This window comes from Spea bombifrons, chromosome 1 (assembly GCF_027358695.1).
Source record: "Spea bombifrons isolate aSpeBom1 chromosome 1, aSpeBom1.2.pri, whole genome shotgun sequence".
NCBI lineage: Eukaryota > Metazoa > Chordata > Amphibia > Anura > Pelobatidae > Spea > Spea bombifrons.
Genome location: NC_071087.1, coordinates 47,741,873 through 47,760,575, shown reverse-complemented (window position 1 = coordinate 47,760,575; position 18,703 = coordinate 47,741,873). Strand labels below are relative to the sequence as shown.

The window sequence follows — 18,703 nt, the reverse complement described above, 5'->3', positions numbered from 1 at the left end:
AAATTGTCATTTCCTTCATGGCTTGAATTAGCCAATCAGTTATGGTTACAATTTACGAAATCCACTTTTATTCCCTTTTCCTTTTTTCACAATGGTGACAACAAAAGAGCTTTCTGAGAGCACCACAAACACTCTTATTACCAAAAACAAGAATTATGATGGGTACAAGGCTATCTCCAAAGGCCTTGGCAGCCCTGCTTCAACACTTATTAGGAAGGTTGGGGTGGCAAGAGGAAAATGGATCATTAATGTCTTTGAAGGGTGGTGGAAACTGTGGGAAAGGCTGACCTGGAGCAATCTGAAGTGATTGTTTCAGCTGATCCCCTACACCACATACTAAACCAAAAAGGGATTTATGGGCAAAGGCCAAGTAGTACTCTGTGGTATAGGTTAAAGATCATGGTTCTTCCAAAAAGACAACAAAAGAAAAATGGATGGATGAAAAGGAAAAGCAGACTGTTTACGACTAGCCATCAATGAATCCTGATCTCAATACGATTGAAAATCTTTGGAAACATCTAAAATCTGCCACGGGGAAAGGGAATACTGCAAATATCCCATTAAAATCTTACAATAATACAAAGTAGATAAATTTGCAATTATTTCTGAAGATATTGTACAAAATATTCAAGGGTGCCAATACTATTGACTGAAACTGTAGCATTATGGGAACAGAAGCTTCTATAATGTCCCTCTTGGCTTTGTCTGTGGTCACTGGTGTAATGGAGGCCCCCGCCCCGCATTGCATGGGGAGGCCTGCCCAGGGCCCCACCATCGGTGGCAAGCCAGGCGTGCCACTCTATGTTACTGTGTGTGTTAGTGTGTTACCGAGTGTGTGTGTTACAGTGTGTAAGTGTGCGTGCAGGTATGTTACTGTGTGTTTGTGTAAGCATGCAAGGCACCATATAAACTGGTGTTGATTACTGAAGACCAGTTGGAGAAGCTGGTGGCACAATATTTATTCATACACCAGTTGCGTTTTTCCCCAATACCATCAAGGTGATTCAGCAAAGTATATACTACATGTCATATGTTATTTTGTGTTTATATGGCAGGAGCTCAAGGCCCATAAGTTTTATTGGCTTTGTGTGCATGAAATCCAGGATATATGCAAAACCTCAATTTTCAAGCAGAAGTTTTGATTTAAAAATGTGGCATATATTCTGAACAATACAGCACATCTATTATTCAATAAGTATTATACATTATTACAGAGGGTTTGTAGATATCATGGGCTCTAGCAGGGTAAATATTGAATTGACACCAGGGGCTGTTTTTCTGATGAAACTATTCTTGTAAGAATATTTTATGAGAAAAGCGATGCCACATTCACATACTGTGTCTGTTCTGAAGCCTTTATGTATTTTTGTCAATAGAAAGGAATAAATCACATTTGTTCCTTTATATTTGCAAAAAATACATTAAGGGTACGAATCACATTTCCCATTTACACATATTGTAAGTGTCCATGAAACAGAAAAATTCTACTATTCACTTCCAGTCATCTCAACATTACATGAAAATAATTTCCCCATAGTTTTTCTAATGCTTTTTTTTTAAGAATAATCATCTGCAGATACATAAGGAGAGCTAATAAAACTTGAACTTGTGGAGACAGCTTTTGAGTTTCGCTGTGAGCATCCATTGATTGTGGATTCACTGGACGCAGCTCTCTTCTTGTGGCCGTGAGTAGATTTTGAGTTGTCTCCATCATTGGGGTCAAACACCACTGTCATGCTTGATTCCATCCTGGACACAGTATAAAGGCTGCTCTGCCGGGTTGGATTGAACCTAGTGGTTTTCAGTTCTAGTTCGTCATAACTGGACACTTCAATAAAAGGACACCATCTGAAAGCTCTTTTAAAACCAGCTCGGAATCTGTGTTAGAAATGGCAAATTATAGAAAATAAATAATTAAACAACGCTACATATATACACACACATAAAAAAATAATACATAATCGTTTAAAGAGATCGCCCAAGGAGCCCTATCAGGTAAGTCCAGGAAATCATAATCCAAAGTCTGTTGTGACTTACATTGATAGAAGGTAGCCAGTCCATTTTAGGGCTGCAACAACTAATCGATAAAATCGATAATAATCGATAATGAAAATCGTTGCCAACGAATTTCATTATCGATTAGTTGAATCGATTTTTATCGATTATAAAATGAGGGTTTTTTTTTAGAGCAAATGCTCTGAAAAATATCCCTCGTTTTATAATCCGTTTAGTGTCTGACTCACAGCAGCAGCTCCTACTTACAGTTCCTCCCTGCAGTCACTGCTGATTGGCGCGCCCACTTCCTTTTTCCAGTCCCTCCCTGCAGTCACTCAAGAACTCACTGGTGAGTATAACATTTATATTTGGGCTGCTGAAAGTTAGGGGTAGTTATAGTTAATGGGGTGTTTAGGGTTAATTTAGGAGCAGTTATAGTTAGTGGGGTGTTTAGGGTTAATTTAGGGGCAGTTATAGTTAGTGAGGCGGTTTAGGGTTAATTTGGGGGCAGTTATAGTTAGTGGTGTGTTTAGGGTTAATTGTGGTTGATGGGGTGTTTAGGGTTAATTTAGGGGCAGTTGTGGTTGATGGGGTGTTTAGGGTTAATTTAGGGGCACTTGTTAATAAATAAAGTCAACTTAAGGTGCAGTTAGAGCTAAAGGGGGGCAAACTGAGGGGAATCTAAATCCTGGGGGCAGTGAAGATTAACCCAGTACTTATTTATAAAAGTATTGTCTGTGAACCAGTCTGCAAATCTGTGAATGCACTATGGCATAGGGGGGTATACGGCATACCTTGGAAAGGACGGAGTGACATATCTGGGGTATAAGGCATATAGGCTATATAAGGCATATGTGAGGAGGGCAGTGTGGCATGTCTGGGAGGGCAGTGTGGCATGCCTGGGAGGGCAGTGTGGCAAGCCTGGGCTCAAATGAGCCTAACGGGGGGGGGGCAGGTTGGGAAATAAAAACAAGAAATGCATTATCAGTTTTTTGTATTCTGCTGTTTGTTTCTCACATCCTACGTTACTTTATTAAATTATTTTAAATAACTGAAAATTTGAATTTTTTTTATCCGATTAATCGAAAAAATTATCGGCCAACTAATTGATTATGAAAATAATCGTTAGTTGCAGCCCTAGTCCTTTTACTGCAGAATTCTCCACGATAGCCTTTTGACTTAATCTCAAACATTCGCAAAAGTATATCCCTAAGAAGCAATGTATTCTGGACAAGGCCATTGAGATCTAGTCATAGGACAGCAGGTCTATTGTAACCATCACATTTTCCATGGAAGTTTGTGCCTAATCAGCATAGTCTCCATAGCGCTTTACCCCAGCAACAAATACAGCAGTGTATTTAGGCTAATTTAATAAAATGTTGTTTCTGATTTATTTTAAACATTTTAGTTTATTGTAAAATTACGGGGGCAGTTTAATTTTCTAATGAATTAAAAAGTATATGCACAAAAGTGACAAATACTGCATTCACCAAAATACTCTAACTTGAAGTGCTTATTTCAAAATCTCAAAGAAAGCATAACTCCTTGCATAATAAATTCTATAAAACATAGTTTTTATTTTTACTAAGTTCTCTATGTGGAAAGTATCACACAGGTCAAATTATTTCAGATCACTGGCTACAAATGTGTGGAACCCTAATTATCAAACTTAAGTTACATTCTGGATATTTGCCAAAGACAGTGTCTGAATATGTAGAACATATTCCCTGCTGAGTGACTCATTGCTGCCTCATTAAACGTTAAAACAGTTGGTTGATTTCTTGAAGGGTAATTGTCAGATCAGGCACTTTAATTGATAGGAGGGGGGGTCAAAGGTCTCCTGATTTCTGCATTCTTACCTTTTATTTAGACAGCAGTAAATGATGGGATTGTACATAGTTGAACTCATTGCCAGCCAAAAGATTGCTAAGTAGATTTGTTGGATATATTTCCATCTGTCCACTTTGATATCAAGTGCAGTAACAATAAAAAATATGTGATAGGGAAGCCAGCAAATTGCAAATGTTACCACAACCACAATCATCATTTTCACCACCTGTAAAACAGAACCACAGTGTTCAAAATAACAATGTATTTCAAGAAGATGTAGAGAATGTTTCAAAGTCATAGTTACATAACTCTTTGCAAGGGACATCCTTATAATCACCAAATAGACACAAAGGGTTAATAAAGTGTTGTTCAAGATAACGCTCAAATCTGGATTAGGGTAGTAACACAACAATCTAATAAATACAATCTTAAGAAATACATGTTTTATTTGTATTGCTAAACTAAGCACACAACTCAAACCTACTTTTGCATGTTTAATTGAATTTGTAGTATGCTCATTATCTGGTGTCCATTGCATTATGTATTTTCTGGGTGCGGGTATGATATTAGGATCAATCTAATCCCTAAAACAATCTGATTACACAAGCTCCTTTCATGACAATACAGGTTTTAGACCCCCACTTGGCTTGGCTAGTCTGGCATTCCCACAATTTCCCAGATATTTGCGATAGGCACACTAAGTTTGGGTAAACCAAGATTCTAGCAGCGCCACTCAACCCACTCAATTACAATTTCTGGTGTTAAGTATTATTGTAATGGAGCTGTAATGGATGCCTAAAAAAGATTCAATTTGGATGTAAAAATATTATTTAAAAAACTGTGTATAAAAAAAAATGCATTTATCATTGGCACTAGAATTCTGCATGCATACAACACCTCTAGTAGAATGAAATTTTATCAGGACGCGTGTTTTTTGAAATATGTTTGATTTCATTCAGTTTATCCAAACACAGTGAAGCTTTAAATATATTGAGTTCCTTTTTTTAAGATTTCTTACATCAGGTTTAAATGAATACTGTTTTATTTCTTCACATGGCAGTCAAATAATGTTGATTGATGTAGGTTTCAAGATTCAGTTATCATATATTCAGACCATTCATTGAACTCCATAGGCTATTTATTTTTGTAGAGCAAAATTGGTGAAAAATGGTTTAATATTGGGCTTTAAAGAGAAAGTGTAGATTAATATCTGAATTCTATGGACACGGAAGGACAAAATGTACAAGGGTCCTTTGTTCAATCAGTGTATTTTCAAGTATACACTTTTCATGTCACTAAACCAAATTTGGCAGTTATTTCCCTAGCTAAAGGCTTCTATTAAATTGAGTCTGCCATTAAACAGCTGGAGGACAAATATTATCTATGTATCCTGAACAGTAGAGTTCTGGAAATGTTTGTCTCCAAAGCCAGCTTTTTCTGAAATCAAATAGATCCCTAAAATGGCAGATTAATTGCAACCTGGTACTCGTCTTATAATCGGGGTCGTCTTATAATCAGACCTCAAATAGGTCTGACTATGAGACTAAGATCCAGATCCCCCACAGTGCTGCAGGGGACCTGGATCCTCTTGTCTTACGCCCCCATTTATCAGCACTCCCCCCGCAAACTTACATGACTCCCCGGTCATGTAGCCGGGGCAGCGTGTAGTCGTCTACGCGATTCGCGTAGACAACTTCCGCTGCAGCCGGAAGGAGGTGCGGTTAGCAGCGGGGATTGTCTGCGTCCATCACGCAGACCTTCCCCGGCTGTCGGTGCGGGGAATTCTCTCTGACAGTCGTGGAAGGTCTGCACGATGGACACAGACAACCCCCGCTGCTAACCACACCTCCTTCCGGCTGCAGCGGAAGTTGCCTACGCGAATCGCGTAGACGTCTACCTGGTGCCCAGACAACACAACGGGGAGTCAGAAGCACAGGTAAGTTTGGGGGGGGCAGGGGAGTGTTCAATGGGGGGGCATAAGGCATTTCTGTAGGCAGAGTGCTCTATGAAATGCCTTTTAACCCCCTTAATGCCATGCTGCCTCCAGAAATGCCTTTTAACCCTCTATACGCCACTCTGCCTGCATTCCTGAAATGCCTTATACCTCCCTATATGCCACTCTGCCCCATAATATGCCTTTTAACCCTCTAAATATAGGGGTATAAGGCATTTCTGGAGGCAGAGTGGCACATAGGGGGTCAAAAGGCATATCATGGGGCACAGTGGCATATAGAGGGTTAAAAGGCATATCATGGTGGCAAGCCTGGGGGCAGATGTGCATAACTGGGGGTCAGGTTGGAAAATTAAAGGAAATAAAAACAAAATATTTTTCTCAATCATAGCTTTTATTTAAAAAAACTAGTTTACATAGTTTACATGAATTAACATTTACTGTTAAAACTTTTTCCTATAAGGTCATCTTATATTCAGGTTTTTTCTTTTTTCCTAAATTAATATTCAGATTATGGGGGGGCTTCTACTGAAGCATATAGAAGAATAGTAATTCTATTCCGTACAGGTGTTAAATTCATGTTTTCCTCTACCTTGAATCTAGCCTAATATTAGAAAACCGACTGATGCATATATCAAACTGTAAAACATTCCTTAGGATTTCTTTTTTTCGGATTTAATCAATACGTAAAAAAAACATACATAATACTTAAATAACCAACATTTATTGTAGAGATAATATTGAAATCTCAATGTGTTCATTACTTTTCAAATAATTAAGTGATGGATTTGGCAATGTAGGCTCTTTCATAACAAATTCTTAAGGTTGAAATTATGGAAAATAATTGAAAGAAAATTAAAATGCATGCAATTATCAAATTCTCTAATTACAATTTTTGTGTGTTCAACATCCACCATGACTTTTTAGCATGAAATACTTTTAAGACATATAAATACATTGCTGTGACCCCAAATAAAGTTACTAAATTCTTTTTGTCTTCTAACCTTACCACCTAACCTCTTGACCATGTAATATTCATACCTTCTACCTACTTTTTCTAGTTTTCTTACACCTACCCTATCCCATCTATTCAACCTCGCTTTTCCACTGACATGTTTCCTATTCCCTTTAAACATTCGCTCATCTCACCCATTTTAAAGAAACCTTTCCTACATCTCTTTCCCTTCTCTTTCCCCTGGCCTCCAAATTGCTGGAATGGTTAGTATGAATTTGCTTAACCCACTTTATTTCCTTTCCAATCAAAACAATAGCGCAGACAATCCCAGGCTGCCAGAGAGGAGGATCCTCGCTGCAGGGGACCTGGATTCTCCTCTCTGGCAGCCGGTGAACGTCTGTGCAATGCACACAGTCAACTTCCACTTCTGCTCGGAGCTTCAGCTGGGGCTTCTATGATGGTGCATATGACCTTCCGATCAGGGCCGGCCCAAGACTTAATGCCGCCTGGGGCGAAGTTTAAAATGCCGCCCCCCCCCGCCGGGGGGCGGCATTTTAAACTTCGCCGACGCCATTATCTACCCTTACCCCCCTCCCCGTTTAAAAGTACTTACGTTTAAACAGTCCTGCTGCGAGTCTCCCTGCTCTGCCACGGCGCCGGCTTGTAATGCCGAGCGCCGGAAATTGACGCCACTTCTGGCGCTCAGCATTACAAGCCGGCACCGAGACCGAACAGGGAGACTCGCTGCGGAGGTGAGAGAGAGGGGCGCCGAGCGGGTAAGCGAAAACCACTCGGCGCCCCTCTCTCTCCTCCGCTTAAAAAAAAAAGCGCTTGGGGCGGCAAAGTGCCGCCCCTTCAAAAGTGCCGCCTGGGGCAATTGCCCCAGTCGGCTCCATTGTAGGGCCGGCCCTGCTTCCGGTGCTAGAAGCATAGAAGTCATAGAAGCCCTGGCGGAAGCGCCGGGTAACAGCGGAGGTTGTCTACGTGCATTGCGCAGACATCCATCGGCTGCCCCCACTAGACACCAGGGAGTCTGAAGCACAGTGGACAAGTCTCGGGATACACTAGTAAGTCTGGGAGGCAGAATGGCATATAAGGCGTATATGGCATTTCTGGGGGCAGACTGGCATATAGAGTGTATAAGGCATATTTGGGGGGCAGAGTGGCATATCAGGGAGGCAGAGTGGTATATAGGGGTATAAGGCATTTCTGGGGGCAGAATGGCATATAAGTAGGTATAGGACATATCTGGGGGCAGAGTAGCAAATAAGGAAATAAAAACAAAAATGCATTTTTCTCAATCATAGTTTTCATTAAATATGAAAAAAATAGTTTACATGTGAATTAATGTTTACCAGTAAAACTTTTTTCTTATATTCAGGCTTTTTTTCCCAAAATAATATTCGATTTTTGGGGGTCGTCTTATAATCGAGCAAATACAGCATATTTTTTGCTATTTTGATTATTCTGAGATTATATTACAAGAGACTATTTTTGAAATCTGTATGATTTTATTGACTTGTAAATCTGCTTTAGACTACTTATCAAAACGACTGACGTGAGAAGAAAAAATAATATCACTATATGGAATATTTCTAATTACACTATTGGTAAATTTTATTTTAAATGTTGATATTCAGTTCATTTTGGCATTACAAGTCACTAAAAGTCATAATTAACAAGTGATTGTAAATTATGACCATTACAGTGATATTTCAAACTAGCAATTTATCTCAGTCATTACTGCAGTTTAAAGAATTGTCACATTCATCAACTCTATTGTAGTATGATGTATGTAATGAGGAACTGTCTGTTCTTAAGAATGCTGTGTCTAGTACATAATTTTGAAACTTTGTTTATCATAATTACATTTGATTTATGTTTCTGGATTTTTAGAAAAGGGAGCAGATTTAGCTTTTTGTATGAATTTACTATACCCTGTATGAGTAGAAAGGGTAGATTCAGGGACACGCTGAGCGGAGACACAGAAGGCAACAGGGGCAGGTCAATGATGGGGCTGCAGGGGGCATCTTGGTAGAGGAGGCTGGACAAGATTCTTCCCGAACTAATGTGACTGGGTCATGTAACATCACTAAATGTGAGGTTGCTCAGAAAGAAGACTAAAGGCAAGGTAATGGGAGTAAGGGAGGGAGGGAGTATGTATGTATATTAGAGTCAGTGTGTAAGTATAAGTGTGTGTTAGCATGAGTGTATATGTGTGTATTAGCATGAATATGTATGTGTAAGTATGTGTTAGCATAAATGTGTAACTGTATGTTAGAGGGAGTATGTATTAGCTTGAATGTGTATGTGTAAGGATGAGTGTCCTGGTATGTCTGGGTGTCGGTGTGGCAGAGCCTGTCCTGGTGTGTATGTTTGGGTGTTGGTGTAGCAGAGCGTGTCCTGGTGTCTTTGTAGTCACTTCAGAGGACAAAACGTTCTAGGCCCAGAAATCAGTGAGAGGAAAAGTAAAGATTTTGTGTTATTTACTCTATTTCAATCTCCATATTTTATTATAAAGGATTAGTAGAAGTAAATTGTGGCTTCAGGCATCCTGTGTATGATGACTATTTTAGTGTTCTGATGTACTCCCAATCCCATCACATAAGATTCTATCCTATATTTTCCCCTGAGCAATGATGTCATCTTTATCCAGTACACATTGATGCAGAGGAGTTTAGATTCTGTCTGTTTTAATCCTCAGCACCAGGCCCATAATACTCTCAATCTGACCAAAAGATTCTAAGAAGTATTTTTTTTATCTCATGGATAATAATGAGAGTGTGAGAAAGCAGGAGTCAGAGTGTGAAAGAGCAAGAGTAAGAGTGAGTGAGAGTGCAAAAGCAACTAAATGCAGTTAAAATTACTATTCGTATGAATCCGAATGCAGATGTCTAATATGTATTGTACTGGTCATGTGTATGGTGTTGGATAGTGTGTATGTGTAAGTATATAGTAATAGTGCTTGTGAGTGTGCTCATGTGTAGAAAATTCATAAGAAAAGGATAGGGAGAATGGGTAGAAATAATGAAAAGGTTAAAAGATGGGGACAAAGGGGAGGGGTGAGGAGAAAAAAAGAAAAGGAAGAGATGAGATAAAGTTAAAGGATATAAATAAGGAGAGGTTGGGTAGAAAGGGGAGAGATGGGGAGGGGAGAGATAACAAGAAGTGATGGAGAAAAATTAGAAAAGAGGCATATAATGAGAAAATATATAGATTTTAGGAGAAAAGAAAAGAAATACGAGGAGACATAAAGAGAAATGAGAGAGATAAGATAAAGAAAAAGGGGAGAGGTAGTGATCGAAAGGATAACGAAAGGAGGGGAGAAAAGAAAGGGGAAAGATAGGGAGAAAAGAGAGGTGTGGCTCAGTAAGGGACAAAAGGATTCTGGGGGTGATCAGGGGGAGGGGTCGTCTAAACTTCTTAGGCCACCCCAAAATCTGTCACCTATCCTGTTGTGTCTGTAGGCACTGTTTGCAATTGCAGGTAGGCATATAGCATTGCTGTTAAAATATACAAGGAATGCTTCTTTATTTACACTGAACTGTAAATGTGGTTCCAAAAATTGGCTCTGTTAATAGTGCAGGACATTGTGGCAATAACATGTCCTTTTCAAAATAAAAGTAGATCACCCCCTGCTCTCCTAATTATACATATACTGTATCTTGGCTTTCAAGAAATGGCCTGGAAATTACTGAAGAAAAAAGGAACTGTGTGCACATACAGATTTAAAGATAAGAAACAAATGAAATTACTAGATAAATCTAAAACTTGCAGTTAAAATAGGATTTATTCGCCAGGGAGCTAGAATTCCCGGAGGTGCATTGGTTTAAAAAGAGATGTGTGACATTATCTTAATTGATATCCTTATAGACTATGAAGTAGCTTATCAGGCAGTTTCATGAGAATAAATAATTTCTACTCATACAATGCTTTCTAAATAAGATACCAGCATATTATATAAAAAGATAACAAGATCCTGCATACCACATGCTAAATTTGTTTGCAATTTATGACCTTCAAACTCTCTGGTGACCACCCAGTGAAATCAGGAATAGCTATGGTTTGAGCATTCTTTACCAAATATATCTGTTTGTCTTAATCTGTCGATTTTATGTTTGTCAAACCCTTTGAATGTATGTACCATTAATCAATGGCCTTGTATGCAAAATGCATAATTATATGTACTATATACGTCCTATTGTCACAGACACTAGTTCCTAGGAAAATCCAGTACCAGAAGTCCAACATCCTGATGTACCTCCAACTATGGCTGCAGGAAATTTAGCTGCTTGAAAAATTGGACCCTAGGCAAGCATTTCTTTGGGCTCCTCTCCACGCTCCCTAGCATGCAATCACTCCCTCCGCTCCCACACCAAACAAAAAATATTTGCCACACTGACCGCAGATTAGGGGAAGATAGTGAGAGTCAGTGCAGTCTTCCCTCCTTCTGACCCTGACCGGGACATTGAGAGGCCCTCTCCCCTGTAATCATCCCCAATCCCTCATTCATTAAGCCACACCTCTCCTTTACTTAATCCCTGTAGTTCAGGTATATATCAAATAAACAACACATGTAAAAAGCACTTGCATGTATAGATCAACTGAATAAGACATACAAATCCCAAGTATACATAAATAATGTATGGAAGCATAGCATAGAAGGTATATTTCAAAAATTGAAAATCACATGTGAACTCAGGATTGAAGGTATAGATCAAATAAACAGAATATACATATTCCTTTAGACATACAAATCCTGTATTTGCAGCTATAGAATAATAATGTTTGGAAACATAGCATAGCAGATATAGATCAACAGAATAACACACAAACCCAGCTTTGCAGGTATAGATGAACAACATATAGATAAAACCCCCTAAATTACAGGCATAGATCACAGGTTGTACACCCCAAAGGCCCAGCCCTGGCATCCACATTGCCCACATAGAACCTGACCAGCACCCAGATTACACAAACAGATTACAGTCTGGAGTGAGCCAACTTTGTCCCCAAACAACCCAGCATGAGCCATCTTTGTCCCATTAACCCCCTGTCTGTGCTGTCTTGGTCCTAAAGGCTCAAAACCCTGCTTGTGCCATCTTTGCCTTTCCCTAAATCGCATCCGTGATACACATATACATTAATGCATTCTCACAAATCATTCAAGCAATTCATCTACACATGAATTCATTCTTTCATTCATTCAATCATTCACACAATTCATCCATACATTAATTATTTTACTCATTCACACAATTCATCCACACATTAATTGATTCTTTATCTCAATCATTCACACAATTCATCCACACATGGATGCTTTCATTCTTTCACTCATTCACATGATTCATCCACATATTAATTTATTAATTGTCTCTCATTCTCACTCTTTATTTCAATACTCTTACTACCCTCCTTTCTTACTATCTTTTCTTCCAAACCGCTCGGCGCCCCTCTCTCTCCTCCGCCTGGGGACTGCACAGTGTTTCGATTGGGGGGGCACAGCATGGGGTGGTTAGGGAGATCTGTGACGCTCAAGGGGGCGGGCTGACACGGAACAGCTCCTCGTGACAGCTAGAAGAGCATGTCGTTGGAGAGCCGTCTGCAGGGAAGAAAGGCAGCAGAAAAGTAAGTATTAAAAAAAAAATAGTTGAAGATAGGTGGAAGGTGACCCATATTCAAAAGGGGGTGGGTGCCTTGGGACAACAATAAAGTACAAATGTTTGTTACAAAGATAAGCAGTTTTTTTCCCTATATTTAATGTATTTAATGTACATTATTTTTACCAGTGTTTCAAGTTATATATTATTGTACTTGTTTGCAAAAAAAAAGAGATTTTAGGGCTTCCTACACCCATGCTGGTGTGTATGTATTTAAACTGTTTCCTGGCACTTTTTTTCTGTAGGAATAAATTGAACACATTTAACTTTTACTTAGCCAGATTTAAAACACCCTCCTGAATTTCTAATCCCTTCAGAGGACAAAACTTTCTAGGACCAGAAATCAGTGAGAGGAAAAGTAAAGGTTTTTGTTATTTACTCTATTTCAATTTGCATATTTTATTAAAAAGGATTAGTGGTTCAGGCATCATGTGTGTGATGACTTTATTTTAGTGTACTGATGTACTCCCAATACCATCACATTACATCAATATGCATTAGAAAATCAGGAAAAGATGGGTATGGATGGTGGGCTGATTCGGTGGCGCAACAGGGCACTTGACTAGACTTGCCCCCCCAGGCCTTAGGCTGCCAGCCCTCCCCTGGCTTTGATATCCTCCAGCTTATATGGATTCTAGTATCCACCAGTCAGCCGTTATCGTTCCTCCTGTGTGCTGCTGGTAAGGTTCCTGCTGTAATTAGCCCCCTTATTCTGGTGGTCAGCAAGCATCCGTTTAGCCCCTGTGTATTCAATCCAGGGCCGGCCCGACAATGGAGTCGAGTGGGGCAACCGCTCCAGGCGGCACTTTTGAAGGGGCGGCACTTCGCCGCCCCAAGCCCTTTTTTTTTTTTTTTTTTTTTTAAAGCGAAAGAGAGAGAAAGGGGCGCCGAGTGGTTTTCGCTTACCAAGCTGTCAGTACCCGCTTGGCGCCCCTCTCTCTCTGCTCTGCGGCGAGTCTCCACATACTCGCCGCAGGACTGCTGAAAGGTAAGTACAAGGGGGGGGTAGATAATGGGGGGGTGAGGAAGGGTAGAAAGGGGGGGCGGCATTTTAAAATTCGCCCCAGGCGGCATTTTGCCTTGGGCCGGCCCTGATTCAATCAGCCTCTTCTTCCGACTCCTTAAGTTCCCATGGTACCGCCAGCATCTACTTACTTCCTGCACCAGAATTCCGGTGGTCTGCTTACCGTCTGTGGAAATGTGCTGCATTACCAGATTACCAACTCCCTGCTCAGATCACTACTAGTTTAAAGTACCCTAACCTTGTAGCTAGTGGGCAGTTCAAGGTTCGGCTTTTTCTGCACAAGATTCCTCCTCCTCTCCAGCATAAGGTATGCCTGACAGTGTGTGTATGTCTCTGTATGTTATTGTAGATATGTGGGTTTTTTTAGTATGTCAGTGTGTATCTTGGTATGTGATTCTGTATGATTCATACTTCATTTATTGTCGATTATATTTGAATATAACATATATGTTTTTTTTTGCCTTATTAGAAAGTGTATACACAAATATATACACACAGTATATAATGTATGTGTAAAGCAAGAGAACTGACCTACGAATATTTACTGCAACATAAGAGGTATATTAAAAAAGAGTCTCCCCCTTGATGGTACATTAGCATGTTGAGCATGGCACCTAAAGGGTTTATGGCAATGGCAAATCCTTTGGGTACCGTAGCAAGTCTTGTGGGCACGTCCGTTTCATAACTAGGTGGAGATAAATGATGCTAATAATGGGTAGGTGTGGGCGGAACGTTGAGGAAATGTTCAAGTAAGTATTTTCATAGCTGTGCTGCAAAGTGTCCCTGGAATTTTGTCTTCAAGTTTTGGCAATTATGGATATAGTGAAGATTAGGGAAATATTTTAACTATATAGCAAGATTATAAGGGAGGAAGACCGGCAGAACAATGTATGAGCAATTATTTTCAACATTTTGCATTTGGAACTTTTGTTTATTAGTTTTATTCTCAATTGGAATGTATAAGCATACTCTACTGAAAACCTAGAGACGTGTAAGAGGATTTGCAATTCACAGCACGCTTTCCTTTGTTGTCAGATAATATCGTAAAACCCTATCCTAATTTGTTTTCAATACACAGAAAACCTTTAAGACAAGCACTTTTATTTGCTATTTTTATTAAAAAGAAACAGAGTTCTAAATGGGCCTTTTTTAAAGTTTGTTTTTCAATTAAATAATTCATGATTTCAGGCACTGAATATAGATAAGTATTTGTTTTATATAAATTCATTTAATTCATATGTTCAAAAAAAAAGATATTTAGGTACATATTACAAAATCATATATGTTGATGTAAAATGAATCATGAGAAATATCGAAACATATACTGTATAAGTAACATTCATCTCCACAAAACATTAAATATTATTTCAAGAAACCATTCAGGTTGTTTAATCTTAAAGTTTTTTAATACAGAACCAAAATGTGGAAAAAATCAACAAATTATTATACATCCAGAATCAGGCACTCACCGCCTACCACGGCCCTGTCCCCCTTTCCCCCTAGTCACTCTTTCTGCCATCTTATATGATTGAGAAGGGCAGCCTTCTACCAATAACTGTTGCCCATTACTAGGTGATATGTAGAAACATCACATTTATTTTCTGTTTTATGCCTCGAGGTTGTAATCAAATAAGTGGTCCCAAAGATTAAAGAATACATTTGTACATGTTTTCAACTTGGCATCAAACCAGGCCATCCGAAATACAAAGAAAAGTTTACTAGGTAAAAGCCCCATGATAATAAAAATAATAATTTCCCATGTAGTTGCTAATATAATGTGAGTAAGCTTATCATTACTTGGTTCAAAACACCATTCTCCAGTATAGCACAAGGAAGATTAATGGTAAATAGGGTAAATTGATTATTATCTTCCCCAAAAATATCAGATATCTGGACAGGACCAAAAACAATGCTACAAATTTGCATGCCTCCCCTCAAATTAGATATTTTTTTGCCCATCAAATACAATCTGTGTGGGGAGACATAAACTCTTTGGCATCTCTGTGTACATTAAAAAGGCAACAAGTTATTCATAGGTAATGTTTTCTAATATTCTCAGCCACTGAAATGGTCTCACTTCAGTCTCATCGTAATTAATACACCTTCTAATAAGAGAATAAATTATGTTACTCTTAACATGTAGACTGAGGGTTCTGTAGGAGAATATCTAGAGGGCTAACCGACTACGATTCATGATGCAGAAGATGATAAATAAGATATAGATCCCCCTGTGCCTACTGAGTAAAAGATAACAAGGCTACTCGATCTTGAAAAGTAGGATTTTTAAGAAAAGATTGAAAAGGTGAATATTGCCAGTTCAGCACAAGTATTAACCAGACTGCTTCCAATACTTTAATAGTTGTGTTTTTTTCAGCAAAGTCAGTAATAGAGGTATGTAACAGTAATTGAAGAGAAATGTTTGGATAAAATATATACCCTCTATACCAAAGCTAAATATTGAGTGTTCCTTGTTCAATCCATGACGCCTCTATACTCTATATTTCTCAAACATTGAAAATTAAGTTGCACCAGATCATATACGGATTGAAGAAGCAAAAGTTGGACAATCAGGCTTCCCAATTGAACACTGCTCAATGAGCTAGTTACAAGGGAGATCTCTGATCCTCATTAACCAGCCCATATACCTAGTTGGCACAGTCTCCACACTAAGTACCTGGTGCCATGGGCGCTTTAGAGACTTAGTGTCTTGTGAATTAGATGTCATATAAATAACATGGCTCAGCAATAAAGATGGTGGCGCGGAGGGAGCAGCTAGGTTCACTACACTGGGTCAAGGTACCGTATTGGCCCGAATATAGGCTGCACCCCCCCCACTATGCAGGGTTTAGTGCAGGGATGCGCAGTTCGTGTCGCCCGGCGCACGGGACATGCAGTTCCGGGTGCCGGGCGGGTAAGCAGCAGGGTTAGGATCCAGATCCCCCGCAGAGCTGCATGGGACCTGGATCCTCCTCTCTGACAGCCATGGACGCCTGCACGATTCGCTTAGACAACCTCTGTTGCCGGCTTCTGTGGTGGAGCACCGGCGTGACATAACCTGCTCCACCATAGAAGTCCCAGCAGAAGTGCTGGCAGTGGAGGTTGTCTACGCGTATCGCGCAGACGTTTACCAGCTGCGGTGATGCCCGTAGATAACCTCCGCTGCCGGCACTTCTGCCAGTGCTTCTCCGTCATAGAAGCCCGGCATAGACATCCACCACCCAGCCCCAGGGAGTCTGGGGGTGCATTGGTAAGTCGGGGGGGGGTTGGCTCTTCTAGGAAGCAGAGTGGCATATCAGGGAGGGCAGAGTGGCACTTCTAGGGGGCATAAAGCATATTAGGGGCAGAGTGGCACATCAGGGGGCAGACAGGTATATCTATAAGTAAGGTGCATAATAAATTAAGGGGGGGACCTTAAAATGGCTACTGGTTTTCTGTTTGTAGATAACATATGCTGACAAACTGTATAATAGATACCAAAAATGTTAAAATACATGTATTCCTGTTCATTAGATAAAACACTGTTTTATAATGCCACTTATGTGTATTTTTTCTTTAAAAAAATTTTTTTTTATTTAAATTAGCACCAAACTTTGTGGGTGTGGCCTATATTTGGGTGCAGCCTATGTTCGAGCCAATACGATATATATATCACCAACTTTGTGTTTGTAAATATCCAACAATCTACTGAATGAAAGTAATCTTTTCCATGAGAAGAGATTGTTTCTTCAATAAGAGACATGATTTATTTTGTATTATTTAAAAGTCAAGTACGCTCATTTCATTCAGCTGTTAACCTTTAGTTGATTTTTCTATTTAGTTAGTATAAAAAATGAGTATTTAGAACACATATAATATAATGTGTGATTTAAAACCTGTTCCAATAATTGTTCTAAAGTGACTCCTGCCAGGAGCACAACAGAAGCTTCTGCAAAGCATGGGGAATGCAAACAATAGGACAATGTCGCATTCTAATGTAAAAAAAGACATGATGTATGTGGCGATGGGGAAGCAGGAAAGGTTTCTTTCCTGGCAGGCCTTAAATAAGCTCAATTTATAATACACATTAGTCTATGACTTCACTAATGCATACTGTTTTCTGATTTTGACACAGTTAACAGTATGATGTATAAATTACATCCATAGAGATGATTAGAACAAGCTGATACTCCAAAAACATAATACAAATACTGAAATCATTTATGATTTGGGTAGAGTTTCCCACGCGTATTGTACAGAACATACCCACTTCTAGTATATTTGAAGTGAGAAAGGTGAACAATGATTCTATCTTTGAAACAGCACACTCAGCCCAGCATTTGGTCTGGACATGCCATTATTTGAACATTAAGATAATAGTTGAAATGTATAAAGTGTCTGCCTAACAGACTAAAACAGCACAGATCTATAAATGTAAATGTGATCACCTCTATTCATCCAGAAATTATGATGAAATGCATGCAAATGACAACTCGCGGAGAACAGCTGCAATCATTCAATGAATACGGTTAAAGGCACACCCCACTGTGCCAATTAATTTGCATGAACTTTACTTTTCATATACCGTAGTTCTTAAGAACTAGGCTTGCTGAAAAGCAGTTAAAAGTAATTTATAAAACTTTGAGAATACTTCTCAATTTAAATTAAAAAAGTTATGTGGATCTTTTATGTTTCCTGAAAATGATATGGCAACCTCCTAGAGCTGATCAACAAATAGATACTCAAAACTCCAAAATCTGTGGAATTAATTGATTCTGGGTATCAGTGGAGATTACCTTGCCCTTAGGCAGGCTTTGATTTCCACCTTGACTTCCATAATGAGATGACAGAGGAGGTCTCTGGGGTCACATGGTCGGGAAGTTCCCAGTAAAAAATTTTTTATGCAACTACCGAATGATCCAACCTCCTACATGAAGACTACAACCATGGTACTATGGTTAGATATATACCATATAACTATGGTAGATATATTTATTTTCTTCTATGTCCGTGGGGTTGATGAACTGACACACATACCAAGGAGTTTGCATTTGGAAGCCTGAAGTACTCATATACATTTTTTTCCGAGTCATTAAGACCGATGGTTAAAAGCGCCCTAGACAGAAGTCTTGTTGGTATCATTGTGCAACATTCCGTGGAGAGTGTTTATAGGGCTGCAGCTGTTAACTCGGTCAAAGGAAAGGAAAGTATTTTCTTTATTTTTTGTCTTCTCACATTTATTATTTTGACACGGGGTTTCATCTTTTCACTTTCTACAAGACTACAACCATGCAAGCTGATTTTCTTCA

General features: G+C 39.3%; 1 protein-coding gene across 1 annotated transcript in view; it reads right to left on the bottom strand.

Moving 5' to 3' along the window:
- Positions 1-720: 720 nt before the first annotated feature.
- The window catches only part of TACR3 (tachykinin receptor 3), a 57,294-nt gene continuing 39,311 nt past the window's right edge, over positions 721-18,703 (bottom strand). Inside the window, exons 4-5 of the mRNA XM_053461536.1 lie at positions 3,855-4,051; positions 721-1,878 (exon numbers count right to left, since the gene is read on the bottom strand). Coding sequence (XP_053317511.1) covers positions 1,557-1,878; positions 3,855-4,051 — 519 coding nt within the window. The 3' untranslated portion in view covers positions 721-1,556. The remainder of the gene's footprint in view (positions 1,879-3,854; positions 4,052-18,703) is intronic.